This window comes from Armigeres subalbatus, chromosome 2, assembly GCF_024139115.2.
Source record: "Armigeres subalbatus isolate Guangzhou_Male chromosome 2, GZ_Asu_2, whole genome shotgun sequence".
Taxonomy (NCBI): domain Eukaryota; kingdom Metazoa; phylum Arthropoda; class Insecta; order Diptera; family Culicidae; genus Armigeres; species Armigeres subalbatus.
The window spans coordinates 198,847,467-198,868,425 of record NC_085140.1 but is presented as its reverse complement, the minus strand read 5'-3'; the positions used below and the strand labels follow the sequence as shown (position 1 = coordinate 198,868,425).

General features: G+C 40.5%; 1 protein-coding gene across 1 annotated transcript in view; it reads right to left on the bottom strand.

Annotated features, from left to right (window-relative positions):
* LOC134211489 (uncharacterized) overlaps positions 1 to 17,121 on the bottom strand; it is a 44,732-nt gene extending 27,611 nt beyond the window's left edge. Inside the window, exon 1 of the mRNA XM_062688381.1 lies at positions 16,612 to 17,121. Within this exon, the coding sequence (XP_062544365.1) occupies positions 16,612 to 16,988 (377 nt within the window). The 5' untranslated portion in view covers positions 16,989 to 17,121. The remainder of the gene's footprint in view (positions 1 to 16,611) is intronic.
* Positions 17,122 to 20,959: the final 3,838 nt, after the last annotated feature.

The window sequence follows — 20,959 nt, the reverse complement described above, 5'->3', positions numbered from 1 at the left end:
TCAAAAAATACAGCTTTCAAAATAAATAATGCAAAATAAATAAATAATTGAACACTTTACTCAGATTGATCCAAGAAATAAATGGTCACTTTACTCAATCCTATATTGGTTTAAAATTTCCTCAAATTCGATGGCAAATGATTCAAACATCTGGGGTAATCTCGGCTTTGAACTAATATTTGCGGCTGTATTGCGAAAGTCCCATCCCATTGAAGAAGCATCAGAGAGATTCGCATCTTTAGGAACATGAATTAAAAATACAGAAAAATGCATTTAATGATCAAAAGATGCAGTTGATTTACATTAGAATGTTTCACGTGAAATAAAGTTTAACAGATTTCAATTTGCTCTCGAGATAAGTGAATTAAAGTATCGAAGAACAAATAAGAACAAATGTGCTTAATCCTTTAGTGTTCCATTCAACATGAATAATGAAAAACTACTTGACAGTGACAAAACAATCATTTTCAAACTTTACTTCAAATATATGAGTACCGCCATCGGGGGTGACAATGGGTCTGGGGGGTGAGAATGGGTCATCGCTCTCACCGGCAGTCTGGAGGTCGTAGAACAAAATCGTTCAAAAAGGTCTCTTATATTTTAGTCTTCTTGTCCCCAGATACATTCAATCTGTTCTACAAGCATTCTAAGTAGTTGGAACAGTGACCCATTCTCACTCCCATTTGACCCATTGTCACCCCCGACGACGGTACTCATATGATACGAGTATGTATCGATACTTTTAATTCGATATTTAGTGGTATCGATACTTTTATACGATACTACTTCAAAGTAAAAGTATCGATACCTCAGTGGTATCGTTTCATCCCTAGGCACGTGCCACAAGTTTGGTAGGAATCGTTAGTGATTCCAATTCAAAAAGTTGCTGGAATGATTAAAGCTGAAGAGTTTTGTCCCATCAATATGTTGCACACAGTAGAGAAAATTTTAGAAATTGTTGTGAAAGGCCAGCTGCTTATGTATTTGAATAGTAATAACTTGAATAGAGGAAGTGACGGTGCATCGGTGAACAGAATAAATATTAGCGACGATGGACAAGCTGTGGAGTCACCTACACTAGATGAGGTTAAAAAAGCTGTTAAAGAGCTGAAAAACAATAAGGCTGCGGGAAAGGACCAGCTGCCGGCTGAACTTTTCAAACATGGCAGTGAGCAGCTTTATGAAGTTCTGCACCATATTATGTCTAAAATATGGGAAGACGAGGAAATGTCTGCTAGCTGGTTGGACGGCCTCATTTTCCCTCTCTTTAAGAAAGGGCACAGACTGGAGTGCGCCAATTACCGAGGAATAACCCTCCCTAATTCGGCGTACAAAATTATGTCCCGTATTCTGTTCAACAGATTGAGACCGCTTGACGAGTCCTTCGTCGGCGAATACCAAGCAGGTTTTCTTGAGGGCCGATCAACGACGGATCAAATGTTTACCCTGAGACAAATCCTTGATAAATTCTGGGAGTACAACTTGCAGACACATCATCTGTTTATTGATTTCAAGGCGGCGTACGATTCAGTGAAACGGAATGAATTATGGCAAATTATGCTTGAACATGGTTTTCCGGCGAGGGTTGCGGATGAAATATCGACGACATTTATTACCTTAGATGGATTAAAGAAGCGGTATCATTATCACAAGATCGCATATGCTCCTGGGATTTGCGGACGATATCGATATTATCGGGATTGATCGCCGAGCCATGGAAGAGGCTTTTGTGCCTTTTAAAAGGGAGACAGCGAGGATTGGACTCACGATCAATACCAGCAAAACGAAGTACATGGTCGCTGGAAATCAACGTGGGTTCATTAGTGGTGGTAGCGAAATGGTGCTGGATGGTGAAAAATTTGAAGTGGTAGAAGTATTTGTGTATCTTGGAACATTAGTGACGTGCGATAATGATGTTATCCGCGAAGTGAAAAGGCGTATTGCAGCTGCAAATAGAGCTTATTACGGACTTCGTAACCAGCTTAAGTCCCGTAGTCTGCAAACGAAAATAAAACTCGCGCTGTATACTACTCTGATTCTTCCGGTGGCTTTATACGGCCATGAGACATGGACGTTAAAGGAGGCTGATCGGAGAGCTTTCGGAGTGTTTGAGTGTAAGGTGCTGCGGACAATACTTGGCGGTAAACAGAAGAACGGTATCTGGCGGCGTCGCATGAATCACGAATTGTACCAGGGCTGGATATTATTAAACTTATACAACACGGCAGACTACGGTGGGCTGGTCACGATGTTCGTATGCCGGAAGAACGTCAAGCGAAAATAATATTTAGTAGAGAACCCGGAAGAGGCCGCAGGCTTCGTGGAAGGCCGCGTACACGATGGCTTTTTGCAGTTAAAGAGGACCTGAGGGCGCTCAATGTTCAGGGCGACTGGAAGCGATTGGCCCAGGATCGAGTCCAGTGGAGAAGGATACTCCATTCGGCGTAGGTTCATCGAAGAGCTGTAGCCCATCAAGTATCACCTTGTTAATACCGGAACAATCGGGATACCGGGAAGGTTATTCCTGTGAAACCGCTTTGAACTTGGTATTAACAAAATGGAAAGAAAGCATAGAGCGTAATAGCCTATTCAGATTACGCCATTAATGACATAATAATTGGCGTTTCAGGGTAAATACGCTTTATGATGTCATTATTTACGTAATATTCCATACATTTTGCGCTGTCAAAAGATACCCGCTAAAAAGAGTCATGAAGAATTTATTACAAACAATTATTACGAGAGAGCTTTCGTTCTAACTGGGATGCAGAGAGAAATTCAACAAAACAAAACTGACAAGCGTCACGCTCTCTTTACCAGAGAGAAAATTCTCTCTGTTTTCATTTCGTTTCGTAGTTGACAGTCATGCTCTTTCTGTCGCAGCAGGGTCGAATGCATGTTAGATGGAAATCTTCTGAGCGCTGAAGAATAACTCGGATTGTGATGGTTTTGTGGAAAGCATTTTATATGATGATAAATAATGATGATAATTATTTATTCTCCACTTATTTAACATGAATTGTTTAAAAAACAGATGCTCTCTAGAATTAACAATTTAAAACGTAGGAATGGTTGTAAAACGAATATATTTGATGAATTCATAAATTGTTTCAATTCTGCTCCTTGAATGGCTTAATATACTTTGGATTTCAACATTTTTCACGTGGGACAACTGTACGATTTGATTGGGATGTATATATAAAGTAGAATAACCTTAAATAAAACATGGATTGGTAATGCATTAATTCATCCAAAATCCAGTTGAAATTATATCACATTCACACGATTCGATTTTGTTAGAAGCTGTATCATTGATTGTCGAGTAGAACGTAATGGTTCAGTTTCAATTTTTGAAAAAAAAAATTAAATTGCTGAGTTGCCCTTCATACATGGAGATACTGGTGGAAATACATTTTAGTTCGATAATATTTCTTGAAAATTGGTCCAATCGTCCTTTTTTTATTTATTTGTGAGAATTCCCAGAAGTATCTAAATCTTTCTATCAAATCTCCGTTCGATCATAGTACAGAATCAAAATACTTTTTAAACTTAAAAATAAATTGAGGAATAGTCTGATTCCCCGAAGAACGGCGCACCCAACTAATGAATGTAGCTTCGCTCATTATCCTTAATGAGAGCTTCAAATATTCTTCGAAAATCCCTTTTCATATTTTTTTATATTTTTTTTTTCGTAGAAACTTTGTTCAGAAAAAAATGTTCGATTGTCGCCACACAAATGCTTGATTTCGCAAATTAAATTTTAAAACTCTCCTTGAATTCAACCCTGTATTAGCGTGCAAATGGGGAAACATGGAAACGTCAAGATATATTATCTTGCTGCAGTCTGAGCACCTCGTAATAATTGGATACCCTCTCACTTAACAAAGTCATAAATAGCCCAATCTGAATAGGCTATAAAGATACGATTGTTGCTGTGTTCTTGGATCTGAAACGCGCTTTTGAGACAATCTCTAGGCCCTTATTGTTGAAAACTATAGAGCGCTTTGGAATTTCGGGTTCTGCATACAATTGGTTTGAAAGCTATTTGTCTGACAGAACTCAACGGACTGCTTTTAATGATTCTGTATCTTGTCCCGTGGAGAACACCCTCGGGGTGCCACAGGGAAGTGTATTGGGGCCCCTTTTGTTTGTTTTGTATATTAACGACATGCGACGAGTTTTACGTTTTTGTGATATAAAATTATTTGCAGTATCATCTACTGTGTTATTCATATCAGCTAAGGACTTAAAAGGTGCGATTGAACACTTGAATGAAGATTTGCATTCTTTAAGTAGATGGTTGAAGTACAAACAGTTGAAATTGAATATTAGTAAAACAAAGTATATGATTATTTCGCGAAATCGTTCAATTGATATCTTGGTGAAAATTGATGGCGAGACACTTGACCGCGTACGGGAAATTAAATATCTTGGCGTGATGATGATAAATGAAATAAATTGAAATTTGACCAACATATTGACAATGTCATCAAGAAAATTGCCAAGAAGTATGGAATGCTCTGTCGACTGAAAAACGAATTAAATATTGCTAGTAAAATACAGTTGTACAAATCAATCATCTCTCCTCACTTGGACTTTTGTCCTTCCATTTTGTTTTTAGCAAATCAGACACAAATATCGAGATTGCAGCGTTTGCAGAATAAGATTATGCGTTTGATTTTGAGATGTAGCAGATTCACTTCCTCAACTTCTTTGTTGGATGCTTTGCAGTGGCTCTCGGTGAAGCAAAGAATTGTGTATTTGACAATGGTGTTCATTTTTTAAAGTAATTAACGGATTGCTGCCTCGATATGTGTGTGATCGAATTGAAAGAGGAAGTGACATTCATAGATATAACACCAGAAACGCGGAGAACACCGTTCTTTTTGCATGGAGCTTCACAAAATTCTTTGTTTTTAAAAGGTATCAATTATTTCAATTCGATGCCTACACATATCAAACGTGCAACTACATTATCACAGTTTAAGAGACTTTGTGTTTCACACGTAAAAGCTGCCTTTTAAGCAGCTACTTAGTTGACTTTATATAATTCAATAATTTTGTATCTTGACAAAGTTTGACCTACGGATTGTTTGTTTGGACAATTGTATTTTTTTATTTATTGAGGCACTGACAAACTACTTTGTTCGCCTCGATGATGATGATGGATTTTATATATATTGACGTAATTGTAATTTGACCTTTTTTTGTGTAGTCTACAAAAGTTTGATTCTCGCGCGCGCAAAGCAGATATGAATGATTTTTTTTTAAATTTATGTACAGACTTGCGCATTTTCAACTGTTTGAATGATCTTCGGATTAGTAATTAGCTATCTGGTAGAGTTTTGCTCCCGCGGTTGATACCGAAACTTTTGATATCGACGGAGCGGTAGCACAAGTTTTAATTTTGTTGACAACTTAGATTATTAAATTTTTTTATGCTTACGAGTGATGAACGTGACGAGGTCTTGTGAAAACATGAAACGCGATTCTTGGTGGAACTTTTGAAATCTGTGCGAGAGGAATCACAAGTTTTGCATTTTTGTATCACTACCGATGCTTATGAGAATCTGAAGATGGAAACAACTGTTTTTTAATTAACATTTTTTGCTGTATAGTAATGGAAAGTTTTGTAATTCATATCTGTGATGGTAATCAGATCGTTTTTGTTCTTTGCAAATCTGATTAAATTGTTATTATATCAAATTCAATTAATTATCTTAAAGGTAAATCGTCTAGCTCAAACCTTTGTTGGGGTATGTGGCGGGACCATTATCATCATCATCATCAACTGCGAGGTTTCTAAGCCAAGTTACCATTTTTGCATTCGCATATCATGAAGCCAACACGATGATACTTTTATGCACAGGGAAGTCGAGATAATTTCCAATCCGAAAATTGCCTAGACCGGCACCGGGAATCAAACCCCGCCATCCTCAGCATGGTCTTGCTTTGCAGCCCCGCGTCTTACCGCACGACTAAGGAGGCCCCCCGATTTGCAATATACAGCCATGAAATTTAATTGCTCAACTTCACATCTTTCTATATATAAAAATGAAATGGTCTGTGTTCGTATCCGCATAACTCGAAAACGGCTGGATGGATTTTCTTCATTACTTCAGCAGATATTTTCATTGTCGTTTCCGACGGGTTTATATGATATTTCCTCATGTGAAAATTACAAATGAGGTTGAGTAAATCGTGAAATACTAAAATTAAGATTCGTATGGAAATTTCGCATGGGCATTTACGCCTACTATGCAGGACAACGTCTGCCGGGTCGACTAGTATTATATAAAAATAGATATATCGGTTCTGGAGATAGAATTTTTAAGAAATAAAGCCATTGATTGGCCATACAAAAAACATGGTGGGCAACCATGCGTCTCCATGTTCGTGTGGTGTATATAAGTATTGTGTACCTATGGTGTTTGTAATCACTGACTTTTTATTATCTCCAAAACGGCTTGACCGACCACTCTGTGTTTTTAATAATATGTAAAATTGAGAAAAAAATTCTGGGCAATAAATTTCAAAAGACGCCAAAAATTATTTTTTGGATTCATCAATGTTTTAGATTACCTTTGTATAGGATTCTTATCCTATTTGGGCGCATGATAAATTGCGAATACCTGGATCGGTGGAGCGAAGTGAAGCATCTACCAAAGTGAATCCGTCACAAAACTAAGGGCTAAGAGCACCAACCAAAATCAAAACACAAAAACTTTCATTTCAACACATTATATTGGAAAAGCGTTTCTCATCAACCTACTCTGGGTTCCTGTTTCTCCTAGGCTAATCGATCATTATCTCAAAACTACAATTTCTGACTCACGGTTTACAGCCCTACGACACTCGACCAACTCCGGATCGCAACCATCTGGTCGAACTACCTAGAGGTATTTTCTTCTGTCATCGTTAAGCCGTCCCTGTCACCGCCGCCGGATTGGCGTATTTAGCGTAAATTGATCGTCCAGCCAACCACGTGTCCAATTCTCTGGCCTTCCGTACCGGTGTTGACGGGCCGACTGTTCTCTCGTTGACGGTGATCGCTCTTCTCTGCACGGGACTCTTATGAAGAGGGATTGAACTTATAATTTCATTATCATTTAGTATTCAGCAAGTTTTGTATGCGCGGACTTCTAGCGCTATTTCCCCACTACGACTTTTTCTAAGGGTACATTGCTCTATGTTTTTTTACTAATTTTATTTGCTAATTATCTAATACATGCATTCATCTCTTAGACTAGGTGTTCCGTGTTTTCTTAACAATATCATCCTTATTTGCTTTGTTACATTTTTAGTTATTATTAATACATTTCAATTGCCTCTGGCAGTTAAGATATTTGCTCTGGTTGAATTGAACCATGTATGAATTACAATGTTTTCAACTTAAACTTAAGGTGAGTTACGGCGGCGTCCAAAAATGGCAGCCACAATGGCCGTGCTATCCCTCACCTCGCGTTTTTGCTCGCACAAATGTGAATATTTAGGCGGTTAGCACATCTGGAAACCATTTTTTCGTGTATGCTGCAAGTGAGCAAAGGTGAAAAACTACTTTCCGTTTATGTCTGTCGTTTACTTTTCGAGTTATGTGCCCTTCAAAGCGCTATGTAGAATTTTAATTGGACTCCAACGCGATTCACCTTAACCTAATTTATACTAAGGGTTATTTATTATTTATTCAGACTAAGGCCGAAGTGGCCTGTGCGGTATGTAAGAGTCTTCTCCATTCGGCTCGGTCCATGGCAACACGTCGCCAGCCACGCAGCTACGGAGGGTCCGCAAGTCATCTTCCACCTGATCGATCCACCTTGCCCGCTGCGCACCTCGCCTTCTTGTGCCCGTCGGATCGTTGTCGAGAACCATTTTCACCGGGTTATTGTCCGACATTCTGGCTACGTGCCCGGCCCACCGCAGTCGTCCGATTTTCGCGGTGTGAACGATGGATGGTTCTCCCAACAGCTGATGCAACTCGTGGTTCATTCGCCTCCTCCATGTACCGTCCGCCATCTGCACCCCACCATAGATGGTACGCAGCACTTTCCTTTCGAAAACTCCGAGTGCGCGTTGATCCTCCACGAGCATCGTCCAGGTCTCGTGTCCGTAGAGGACTACCGGTCTAATGAGCGTTTTGTAGATGGTCAGTTTGGTACGGCGGCGAACTCTATTCGATCGAAGCGTCTTGCGGAGTCCAAATTATGCACGATTTCCAGCCACTATACGCCTCCGAATTTCTCTGCTGGTATCATTTTCGGCAGTCACCAGTGAGCCCAAGTACACAAATTCTTCTACCACCTCGATTTCGTCACCACCGATGCCAACTCGCGGTGGGTGGCTCACATTGTCTTCTCTTGAGCCTCTTCCTATCATGTACTTCGTCTTCGACGTGTTGATGACTAGTCCGATCCGCTTGGCTTCCCTCTTCAGTCTGATGTAGGCTTCCTCCATCTTCTCAAAGTTACGTGCCATAATATCTATGTCGTCGGCGAAGCCAAATAGCTGGACGGACTTATTGAAAATTGTGCCACTCGTGTTAATCCCTGCTCTTCGTATTACCCCTTCCAAAGCGATGTTGAATAGCAGACACGAAAGACCATCACCTTGCCGTAACCCTCTGCGGGTTTCGAAGGGACTCGAGAATGCTCCTGAAACTCGAACTACGCACATCACCCGATCCATCGTCGCTTTGATCAACCGTGTCAGTTTATCCGGAAATCCGTTTTCGTGCATTAGCTGCCATAGCTGGTCCCGATCGATTGTATCATATGCGGCTTTGATGTCGATGAATAGATGATGTGTGGGCACGTTGTATTCGCGGCACTTCTGCAGTACTTGGCGAATGGCGAACACCTGGTCCGTGGTGGAGCGTTCGCCCATAAAACCCGCCTGGTACTGCCCCACGAACTCCCTTGCAATTGGTGCTAGTCGACGGCATAAAATTTGGGAGAGTACCTTGTAGGCGGCGTTCAGCAATGTGATTGCGCGGTAGTTGCTACAATCCAGCTTATCGCCCTTTTTGTAGATGGGACACACGACACCTTCCATCCACTCCTGCGGCAAAACTTCCTCCTCCCAAATCTTGGTAATGACCCAGTGCAGCGCTCTAGCCAGTGCCTCACCACCGTGTTTAAATAGCTCTCCTGGTAGTTGGTCAACCCCAGGGGCTTTCAGCCGGCCAATCTCCTCCTGGATTTCCTGGAGATCCGGGGCCGGTAGAATTATGTCCTGCGCGCGTTCCCCTAGGTCCATCACCATACCGCCATCTTCGTCTGCCACATCGCCATTCAGGTGCTCTTCGTAGTGCTGCTGCCACCTTTGGATCACCTCACGCTCGTTCGTAAGGAGGTTCCCGTTTATGTCCTTGCACATATCAGGCTGTGGCACGTGGCCCTTACGTGAACGGTTCAACTTCTCATAGAACTTTCGTGTGTTATTAGTGCGGTACAGTTGCTCCGTCTCTTCACGGTCTCGATCTTCCTGCTGACGCTTTTTCCTCCGGAAAATCGAGTTTTGTCTGTTCCGCGCCTGTTTATATCGTGCCTCATTCGCCCTCGTGCGGTGTTGCAGCAATCTCGCCCATGCTGCATTCTTCTCTTCTACTAACTGCTCACATTCGCCGTCATACCAGTCGTTTCTCCGATCCGGGGGCACCGTGCCAAGTGCAGCGGTTGCGGTGCTACCAATGGCGGTTCGATTATCTCTCCAGCCATCTTCAAGAGACGCTGCGCCTAGCTGCTCTTCCGTTGGGAATGCCACTTCCAGCTGCTGCGCGTATACTTGGGCTAGCCTACCGTCTTGTAGCCGCCCAATATTAAGCCGCGGCGTCCGACTTCGACGCGTGTTGTACACCGTCGAGAGTTTTGAGCGCAGGCAAACTGCAACGAGGTAGTGGTCGGATTCAATATTCGCACTGCGGTAAGTGCGGACGTTCGTGATGTCGGAGAAGAATTTACCGTCGATTAGAACGTGGTCGATTTGGTTTTCCGTTTCTTGGTTAGGTGATCTCCATGTGGCCTTGTGGATATTCTTGCGGGGAAAGAAGGTGCTTCGGACTACCATTCCGCGGAAGGCTGCGAAGTTTATGCATCGTTGGCCGTTGTCATTCGATACGGTGTGCAGACTATCCGGTCCGATGACCGGTCTATACATTTCCTCCCTTCCTACCTGCGCGTTCATGTCACCGATGACGATTTTGACGTCCCGCAGTGGGCATCCATCGTATGTCTGCTCCAGCTGTGCGTAGAACGCTTCTTTCTCGTCGTCGGGTCTCCCTTCGTGTGGGCAGTGCACGTTGATGATGCTATAGTTGAAGAAACGGCCTTTAATCCTCAGCTTGCACATCCTTGCGTTGATTGGCTGCCACCCAATCACGCGTTGGCGCATCTTTCCCAGCACTATGAAGCCGGTTCCCAGCTCGTTGGTGGTGCCACAGCTTTGGTAGAAGGTAGCCGCCCGATGCCCGCTTTTCCACACTTTCTGTCCTGTCCAGCAAATCTCCTGCAGCGCCACGACGTCGAAGTTGCGGGGATGTAATTCATCGTAGATCATCCTGTCGCAACCTGCGAAACCTAGCGACTTGCAGTTCCATGTTCCAAGCTTCCAATCGTGATCCTTTATTCGTCGCCTAGGTCTTTGCCGATTATATCGAGTCGCATTATCTCTTATATTGTTCGTAATTATTGGTTTTCCAGGCGGCTTATTGGGCCTGCGCAAACCTCCTGTCTCGCCGGAGGGCCGTCGTGTCAGGGCTGTTTAGCGTCCCACCTAACACCAGGACTTGGGCTTGTGCGCTTTGAGCGGCACACGGTCGCTTTGGCGGAGCCTACTTGCGGATACATGCAGCTTTTTATAGAGGTTTAACAGGGCCCACTGTCAAACCCCACCATATCCTAGGCAGGCGCCACAACTCGCAGATGGCCTGGGGAGGGATCGTCAAGCCCTTGGACAAAGTCCCTGCTGCCCCCCATACTAAGGGTACAAGAAGCTAATCGTTACAACAGAAGATTGCAACGACTTTTGTCTAAAATTAGAAATTATTTTGTTGGAAATTTGTTGCAATGTCTCAATATTATAAATTCTATGAAGTTCATTTGTACTATACCACGGAGGGAACTTCAGAATCATTTTCATTGCCTTCTTTCTGGTATTGCAGCAACTGGTCCATATTGGCACAGAATACAACATGGCTGGTCTAAAAATTTGTTTGTAAATCAAAAGTTTATTCTTAAGACAAAGTTTTGATTTTCTGTTTATAAGTGAGACACTTAATATATTTGTTACATTTGGCTTGAAGGCCTTCAATGTGATTTTTAAAAGTTAATTGTTGAGTCGAATTAAATTCGTAACTCTCAATAACTGATGAGTGGTTGAATGCCCATGGCGAAAACCAAATTGCTCATCAGCAAAAATAGAATTGTCATTAAAATGAACCATCATTCTATTTAAAATAATCGGTTCAAACAGTTTGCTTATTGAAGAAAGCAAACTGATTGGGCGATAACTAGAAGCGTCAGCTGGATTTTTGTCCGGCTTCAAAATTGGAACAACTTTGGCATTTTTTCATTTATCTGGAAAGTATGCCAATTGAAAACATTTGTTCAATAAATTAACCAAAAAGGATAAAGGACTCTCAGGAAGTTTTTCGATAAGTATGTAGAAAATATCATCATCACCCGGGGCTTTCATATTTTTAAATTTTCTAGTAATAGATCTCACTTCATCCAAATTAGTTCCCAACTAAGGGTCAAAAACATTCTCTTGATTGAGAATGTCTACGAAGCTCCGTGTAACCCGATCCTCAATTGGACTAGTGAGGCCTAGACTAAAATTATAGGCACTCTCGAACTGCTGGGCAAGTTTTTGAGCCTTTTCGCCATTTGTTAATACAATTTTATTTCCCTCTTTAAGCGCTGGAATTGGTTTTTGAGGTTTTTAAAGAATTTTCGTTAATTTCCAAAAGGATTTCGAACTGGGATCCAACTGCGAGACATTATTCTCAAAGTTGGTATTTCTCAGAATAGCGAAACGTTTTTCATTTCATTTCCAACTTGAGCACCAACCATCAAAAAATATATGGGGGTTTGTGCAACTTCACTACAAATACTCAAACATGTTTGGCGAACCTTGAACGAACCTTTATGGGTATAAACCTCATTTTGAGAAGAGAAATGTTGGCTACCAGCAGCGATGTTTGCATACGTAGGTACATTGGAAAAATTGGAATTTACTGAAGTGCTTGCTACCCGTTGACGAGCGGCAAAATTTGTTTGAAGTTGTTTACCCGTCGAATCTGGGATCCGATTGAAATTTCCCGTCATCAATTTTGCACGGGAATTTAAAACTTTTTCGCGTGAAGAGCATTCCCAGAAATTAGATTTATGATTGCCCCCACAATTTGCGCACTTAAACTTATTGTAATCTTCTCTCACAGGTCATGCGTCCTTGGCGTGAGATGTTCCACCACAAATCATGCATTTAGCATCCATGTGACAATGTTTGGTTCCATGACCCTACTTTTGGCACTTACGGCACTGGGTGGGGTTTTGGAAATTTCCCCCAGGCCTGCGGAAATGTTCCCATGTAACACGGACATGGTACATAATACAGGGCTTTTCCAAACATTTCATATTATTTAGTTCACTTTTGTTAAAAAGAACTAAATAAAATGCTTGAGAAATCCCCCTCTGGGAAGTACCAGAGTAAGATTTCTTTTTCATCTTAATTACTTGGACTGGCGCAAATCCAAGTAATTGAAAAATTTTAATTTTAATCTCATCCAGTGATTTATCATCACTAGGGAGACCTTTTAGGACGACTTTGAATAATCGTTCAGTTTTGTCGTCGTACGTGAAGAATTTATGCCGCTTCTCAGTTAAATACTGAAGAAGACGTTTGCGATCGTCAAAGGATCCCGGCAAAACGCGGCAGTCACTCTTCCTAGCAATCTGAAATGAAACCTTGATCCCCTGAAGTATACTCAAGATTTTATTCCGAAGGCCAAGAAACTCGGCAACAGATACCACAATTGGCGGAATCCTTGCTTTTTCGCATGAATCGAATCACCTGGGCTAGAGGTTGATTCGATTTTCTTTTTCTCAAATTCGTCATTGATCAAATCGAACTGATTGCTCAGTTCGATAGGAGAAGAAATAATGTCAACGTTAGAGTTAGAAGGAATATCTGAAGTCTCCAGCTTCCTTCTATTTTTTCCGCGCTTGGGCTGGACGGTCTTGAAACATTGTTTCTTAGAAGGAAATGGAGAATTCAGAGATTCCCCCTTCCTCTTGTTTTGTTAATACTCATTGCTGAGCGTGTTTTTTTTTCCAGAACGATGTCCTTACAGGATTACCACCGCTTGTCGGAATTTTACTTCCGCAAACGGGTCCAACGTAAAACGAAGGCAAGGGTCCAAGCAAAGATCGTAACGGGATCAATAGGTATAAATAGCGCTGAAAAGCACTGTTGAAATTGAAATAGCTTCGGGTAGTATTAAAAACTTCCTTCCGCAAAGAGAAAAATCAACCGCACAGGATACTTGTGTTTCACGCTGTGAATATTGGACATAGAGCAATGTACCCTTAGACAAAGTTGTAGAGGGGAAATAGCGCTAGAAGTCCGCCATACAACACTTTCTGGAATTCCGCCTCTGGAATGAGTTATTGACTGAATACTAAATAATAATGAAATGATAAGTTCAATCTCTGCTTCCGAGGTGGCACTGATGGTGGATTTCTTCCCGTTTCCCTGTCGTCGCCTTGCGCTTCTCGTCCCAATGGATCCAAGAACAAAACTGCAAATATGAAAAAGAAGCCTTGCATACGAAAGGACGTTATTCTACTGTGTCCGCAGGCTCAATGTCACCATTTACTTATCATATCGATAGGTAGCATACCGTATTGACGAGCTCGGTGGTCCAGTGGCTACCGCTTCTGCCTTATAAGCAGGAGGTCGTGGGTTCAATTCCAGGCTCGTCCCTTTCCTACTTTGTATTTCTATCTTAGTTTTTTCTGTGTTTCACGTTATACCAAAACGATTCCTACTGTTATAACCTTCCACACAATCCCAAAACCTCCCGTGGCACCTATGAGAGGTCGTACAGTTCTCTGCATCTTTCTTGAGTAAGTGTCCAACAAACCATCCTTCCCCTTCCTCAGCATTCGCAAGGACGTGGCCAGGACAGATCTCGACTATTGGAGAGTACATTGCTTCCATCTAAGAGTTAGTGATTAGTCCCAAATCAATATCTGTGGTAACGGATGAAAGTGATGTTACTCTCATACAATAGTCTTGGCCTGTACCACCTACGAATTTGTGCGAACTGCTAAATGCTAATGCTAATATCGATAGGTAGCATACCGTGAGAGACGTTTTTCGCCCCCTCGGTGGGGGCCGCCTATCCGAATCAGTTTTTTCCCAACTTGTATACAAGTGCGATAATTTTGTTTTCATGGCTTGTTATGATTCGAAGAGGTTGTTGCTTCTCTTTTATCGTTGTTCGTTATCTATCGAGAGCGATTTCTGCAAACCCTGCTCCTCATTCCAATCTTATCCACTACATTCTTTCCCTCCTCCCTTTCCTGGAGATTCTTTTACATAAAAATGAATTTCTGTCTGTCTGAACCTTATAGACTCGGAAACTACTGAACCGATCGCCGTGAAGATTTGTATTCAGAGGTTTTTGGGGCCGGGGAAGGTTCTTGAGATGGTTCGAGACTACTCCCCCCTTTGGAAAATGGTGCTCCCATACAAATGGAATAGCAATTTCTTCATAACTCGAGAACTAATCAAGCGATTGGAATTAAATCTGACATGTGGAGGGAAGATATGTTTCTGTGGTGGATCGAAACCCATCCCTCTTCTTAAAAGGGGGACTCCCATGCAAATGAAATATAAATTTTTGCGTAACTCGAGAACTAATCAGAGAATAAATCAATTTTAGGCGAAACAAAGTTTGTCGGGTCTGCTAGTGTATAATAAACTTGGAATACATATGAAGATTGAAGAAATATCATTATCGATTCCTTTTATATTAATATTGAATTACCCCCTTTTCAACAATTAGGAAAATATGCGAACGACTCAGTATAATCCTAATCGAATTAAAATTGTATTCAATCCCAAGACCAATCCAAATCTAATCTAAATACATTCAAAATGCAAATTCAATTTCAATCCAAATCTAATCCGAATTCAATCCAAATCCAATCCAGATTCAAATTAGATTTGTTCGCAAAAAAAATCAATTTGAATCCATTCCAAATTAAATCCGAGTCTAATCCAAATCCAATCCAAATTCAATAAAAAATCAATCTAAATCCAAATTCAATCTTTAACCAATCCAAAGCCAATCTAAATCCAACTCTAATCTAAAAACAATCCAAATCCAATCCACCTTCAATTCAAATTCAATATATGTAGTTCAAATGTAATGTGCTTAATGTGTTGTGTAGTAATTTTCAAAAGGAAACGTTTGTTTTTGATAGAAATTGAGTAGAAAAATATGTTGTTAAAACAGATGAATCTGCTGGCCAGGATTTACGATTTAGTAATTTACGTTCGATCATTTGGTAGTTTGTCAATAACTAATTCTAAAAGCTGAATTTCAAAATATGTTGTGTGGTGAACTTCTAGTGCGAAGGTTTTTCTACAACTCTGCCTAATAATTCATTGTTTGAATTCCACTAGTCGTTACCAACGATTAACCGAATTGAAAAACAATTCAATTAATAACTAATATCTCACATCAAATGCACACAATTATGAATGAAACATATTGTTCAATGTTTGGTATATTATCTTGAATTCTGTTTAAGTAATGTTTTAGTTAACTAGGCTGAAGGCTTCCCCTACCTGTATGTGGTGATGGTTTGCGTGGGAGTGCTATCAGATTAAACAAATTGACGTTTCAATTTTTGTTTACAAAATCACATACGTCCTTTTGAATAAGTACCCGAGATATGTATTTGATTGCTGGATGTGAAAACCTCTAGGAGCCGTACACTAATTACGTAAGCACTTATGGGAGGAGGGGCTGACATTTTCTTACGCTCCATATAAACAAAAATAATTTGTATGGGATCAATCTATAATACCTATAGGTATTAGAAATGTAATGTCATAAATAAAAGGTGTATAATAGAAATATACACATTATAGACCAGTGCATGATGACGTAGGCTGACAGTTCACAGAGCTTTTTCTCCGGGACTTAGCCTCCGGTGCAGCTTCCGATAAAATTGTTTCGTCATTTTATTCGCATGTAGAATGTCCTTTGCAATTGATTTCATGCTGAATGCAAAGAATAACACTTAAATATTCGGATCACAGCAATTTTAAACTAAAAATATGAAATTTAATTTTCCTTTTATCGATTTTTCTTCTAACACCTTGTAAACAAGCTCTGTGAACTGTCAAAATAAGTGAGGTTAAGTTAGAGTTTGCATTGGTCTATAAAGCGCACATGGCATGTAGCAAATTTAAACTCCACCTCACTGGATTTTGTGTCAAGGCTGTTGAATTTATATCAAAACCATGCAATTGACATCGATTTTTCTCACCTAATCGTGAACACTTTACTATTTACCAAACAAACAACTGTTATGTACTTACACTCGACTGCGATTCCTCCGCCTCTGATATCTACCCGTGTGAAAAGGATTTAAGCTTCGTCGGGGCAAATCAACCAACTTGTACCTATTGTGGGCGGCACTCGAATGCCTACGGTTAGCGGTACCAGCCACCAATCCAAATAGGGCGGCCGCTTCGGCAATCAACTGCGGAGGATGCGGATCCGGACAGTTGAATACATCTTCGGCAAAATCGATGAAGTCGAATTCGGATGTCTCGAAGCCAGAATCAACGTTGAAGCCTTCGGTAGACTTACCCAGCCGAGGTTGTGCAGGTTTCGCCCGTTGGCGGCCTCCACCGGTAGGACTCTTCTGTGGGAACAGAGAACACCTACTGGAAACACTCGATCTGTACTGCATTTGGAAACACGACAGAAAAACACAATTGCACTAGAACCTATAACTACGCGCTGATGTTGGATCGATCGGAATCTAAAAGGATGCGTGCGAAAACATATCCTGTGTCACGTTATTATATGTATGCAGCATAATTATACGATACGCTACAAAAGTGTTAACAAAACTTGTTACACCCAAGAACGTTGCATTACGACGATTAGGACGCGATGCAATGCAACCAATGCAACAAAACGAAAGAGTTCTGCGCCGGGCCCGGATGTTTTAAATATTTATACGCGTCACAACAGCATTATATTTTGATTTGACATTAGAATCATGACTTCCTTCAAACAGAAGTACACCCGCATACAAATTTACCACACGTTGTAACAGTTCAAAGGGTAACTAGAGCATACGAAAAACGGTTACCATTTATTAGTGTGGTTTGTGTAAAGTTTCAAAAAACTTTAACATAACCAAATGTTATAATGGTTACTATTGTAATTACGGTCTTCAAACAGTTGAACAGTGAAGCATTATCGAGTAACATAAGTGAACATATTCATACCATAAAAGTTTGTGTTTCCTGAATTGGCGCTAGCCGGAAACTTGTTCGTGCCTGACCATGGCGGTTCTATTTGTTTTAGTGCAAACATATGTTTTTACTGTTTATTGTGTAAAAGTAAACTTGCACTATTTTATTAAGTATAAAATATTCTATATATACGTATTGAATAAATTGAAATAAATTCTATTGCATCTACATACTTAGGGATGAGCCTTGCAAAGGATATCCACTTCGCGCCGGAGAATAAAACCGTCCGACCGAAAATTCCTGTTGACAACATCTCGTTTTCGGTATTATTATCGCACATAGGGAAGCGTGAATACGGAACAATCCCAAAGGCAACAACTCGTTGTACAGCCCGGCTGTAGTGTCTGATGGTGCAGTCAAGTATCACTTGTTAGCTGGGTCAGATCTGTCAAGAAAGTACTAGGTTCAAATCTTATTTATATAAAATAGTTAGTATCCCTGCCATACGTCTAACACTTAAAATTGTTTTTAGAATGAACCAAAATGAGCATATCCATTGTAATCAAGCGCCAGGGCGTCCACTTGATGGATTCTATTCATACCGAGGAGGTTATGAAAAGCGAAACGAAGATCAACACGATCGACGGTTAGATCATTATTTGGTCGGGGTCCAGCCAAACCGCACCAAGCGGCTTTTCGACTGACTTGTGATATTTTGTTCGGTCAAGAAAAACGGAAATTGTTTCATATCAATTTAAGCATACATTTGCAGTAGGATATCCTCAGTTATGGGGTTGAGGGAGATCTAATACGATTTGCGATCAATTAAATCTGATAAACGAAAGTTTGTGCAGAAAAATTGGTAATTTTTCGTTGGCGCTTGGTGTGCTTTGGCTGAACCCCGACCATTTCTGAAATGGTTTGTCACACATACTATTTGATATACATACTAAGGACTGAAATGAGGTCCGGACACAAAGGCGGACTAGACTCACTTCAAGGAGTGCCTGATCGACAAGCTGCAGAAAATGCTCGGAGCCAGAAATAGATAGTTTGCATGTGACAGGTAAGTTCCTTATATTTCCTGTGCAGTTCTAAACCAAACTTCTGAACTCGATAAAATCGATTGTTTCCTTTTAGTTGCCTCAACATAATTGAGACCAAACCAACTGTAAATACAGTATCTCCCCGCTTATTCGGACCTCGCTGTAACTTCATGTAACTTCAATGCGTCAGTCCGACGACTCGTTAGTCCGGATCTCGCTAGTTCGGAATTTTCCGGATTAAAAAGTATCAACACCCATTTAAACACATTATGCTGTCAGTTTTCAAATTTGTGCCGTGATTTTGTTTTGGTTCATTTGTATGGATTTGACAGTCGGATTAACGAGAGAAACCCCGATAGTCCGGCCATACATTTGTCGGATCAGCGGGGGTATACTGTAAAATGATCGTGTCACGTAACGAAGCAGTTCGTTCGACACGATAACTTCCATTGAGAAGTGTAAAATGCAATGTTGAAAATAAATAGTTTAGTTCAAATTTGTTTTCCTGATTATTATAATAAATCATAAATGACAAAGATAATCAATTTGTATTTGAACCATACCATCAACTGTTATAAATAATGGTCTAACTATATACCCCAACCATAATTCCAATTCCCTGCCGGTATATTTTCAACTTCACAATATACGGTTACATATATACGGTATTTTTGTTCGAGTGAGAAATTTGTTCGTGCAAAATTGAATTTTTATACGGTTAACATTCTTAACAACCCGTTGCTCATATGGTCGAGTTCCAGAAAACGGTTATCATTATGGTCAAAACTTTATCCAGCAACAGTTAGCGTATGGTCCTATTAACCATTCTGATTATGGTTTAAAGCGGAACATATACCGTACTTCATGATGTTCTGTTATGGTTTAGAATTATGCGGGCAGTAAGTAACATGTAGCGGGTTGTCCACATAAAGGTTATTAGTTAATCAGGGTTATGTGTGTTTCCACATATACGCTATGCGAATCCAGATAGCCATTATTAGATCAGAGGCCTTGATAAGAGAAACATGTGCCGCCGTACCGTCAAAAAACAGCACCCAATCGAGCTAAAGAGACCTGTCAAGCACCATAAACATCACCTCAAAAACTGAAAACGGCTAAATTTGATTTATTATTTACCATTTATCTAGGATAGAATCCCGCATAATTACAAACTGTACATGGATATTTTCCCGTGCGGTCGACAACAGTATCCTTTACTGTTGACAACTGTAAATGAACAATCTCATATAAAGTTTTAACAGTTTGTGGTACGGTTATTTGACAAATAACAATATGTTGAATGGGTTGTTAAGTTATGTCACCATAAAAAATCGTCTGTTTTCGCGTGCAAAATTTTCGCTCAACAGTATGATAAAATGTTGACATATAATGCAGGAAATAAAGAACATTTTAGAGACAGCATGTTATATGTTGACATTTAGTGATGATGTCGAGCAGTTATGGTTGAATCGATCGAAAAGTATTCGATAACCGCAACGTAAACTGTGAAGCTATATCTTACATTGTAATAATGATTATGACCATATAACATGTTGTTTTTTATTATGCGGGATGTGACTACTCAATCGAGACTGCGTTGTTGTTTTTTGCCAGTGCAGCCAAAGTAATTTGGTACAAAATCCTTCAAATATCATATATCAAAACTTGATATTTTTCCTTTCGTTCCATCCATTATTTATGTAAGAGAAGCGACAGATTAGCAGAGAGAAGTTTTCGCTAATGAAAATATGACTTTGAGATCAAAAATGACGGAAAGGTGAATGATATTTAAGCATCAGCAGTTTTAAACCTTTACAACCCTTGAGAATAATTTATATGGCGTTTGCCAAGGCGTTTGCAGTTCAAAAATTTATTTTTTATTTAAATTTATTTTTTACCAAAAACTTGAACTTAAACATTTAGAGTGCGAGATTTCTCTTGTTTCGGACAGCAGAACGATGGCACGATCGGACGAAATATTGTGTTCTGCTTTGCGCGGCCGGTAATAAAAATCAGTTCAGTGCGAGATTTCTCTTGTTTCGGACAGCAGAACGATGGCGCGATCGGACGAAATATTGTGTTCTGCTTTGCGCGGCCGGTAATAAAAATCAGTTCAGTGCGAGATTTCTCTTGTTTCGGACAGCAGAACGATGGCGCGATCGGACGAAATATTCCGTGTATAGTAGAAAATCGAAAATTTGTTTTCAATAAAATGAAATATCCGCAGTTATCAGACGTCGCAACTCATTTCTTATTAGTGCGCATGATAGTACATCCATGCGTGCATGATGCGCGCTACTAATGAAATATTTCAAATTGTCGCGACTCGCGTCGCAGCGCGAGTGCTTAATCGCGCGGTCCGGTTTGGTGGCGGCCCGACAATATTGTGTTCTGCTTTGCGCGGCCGGTAA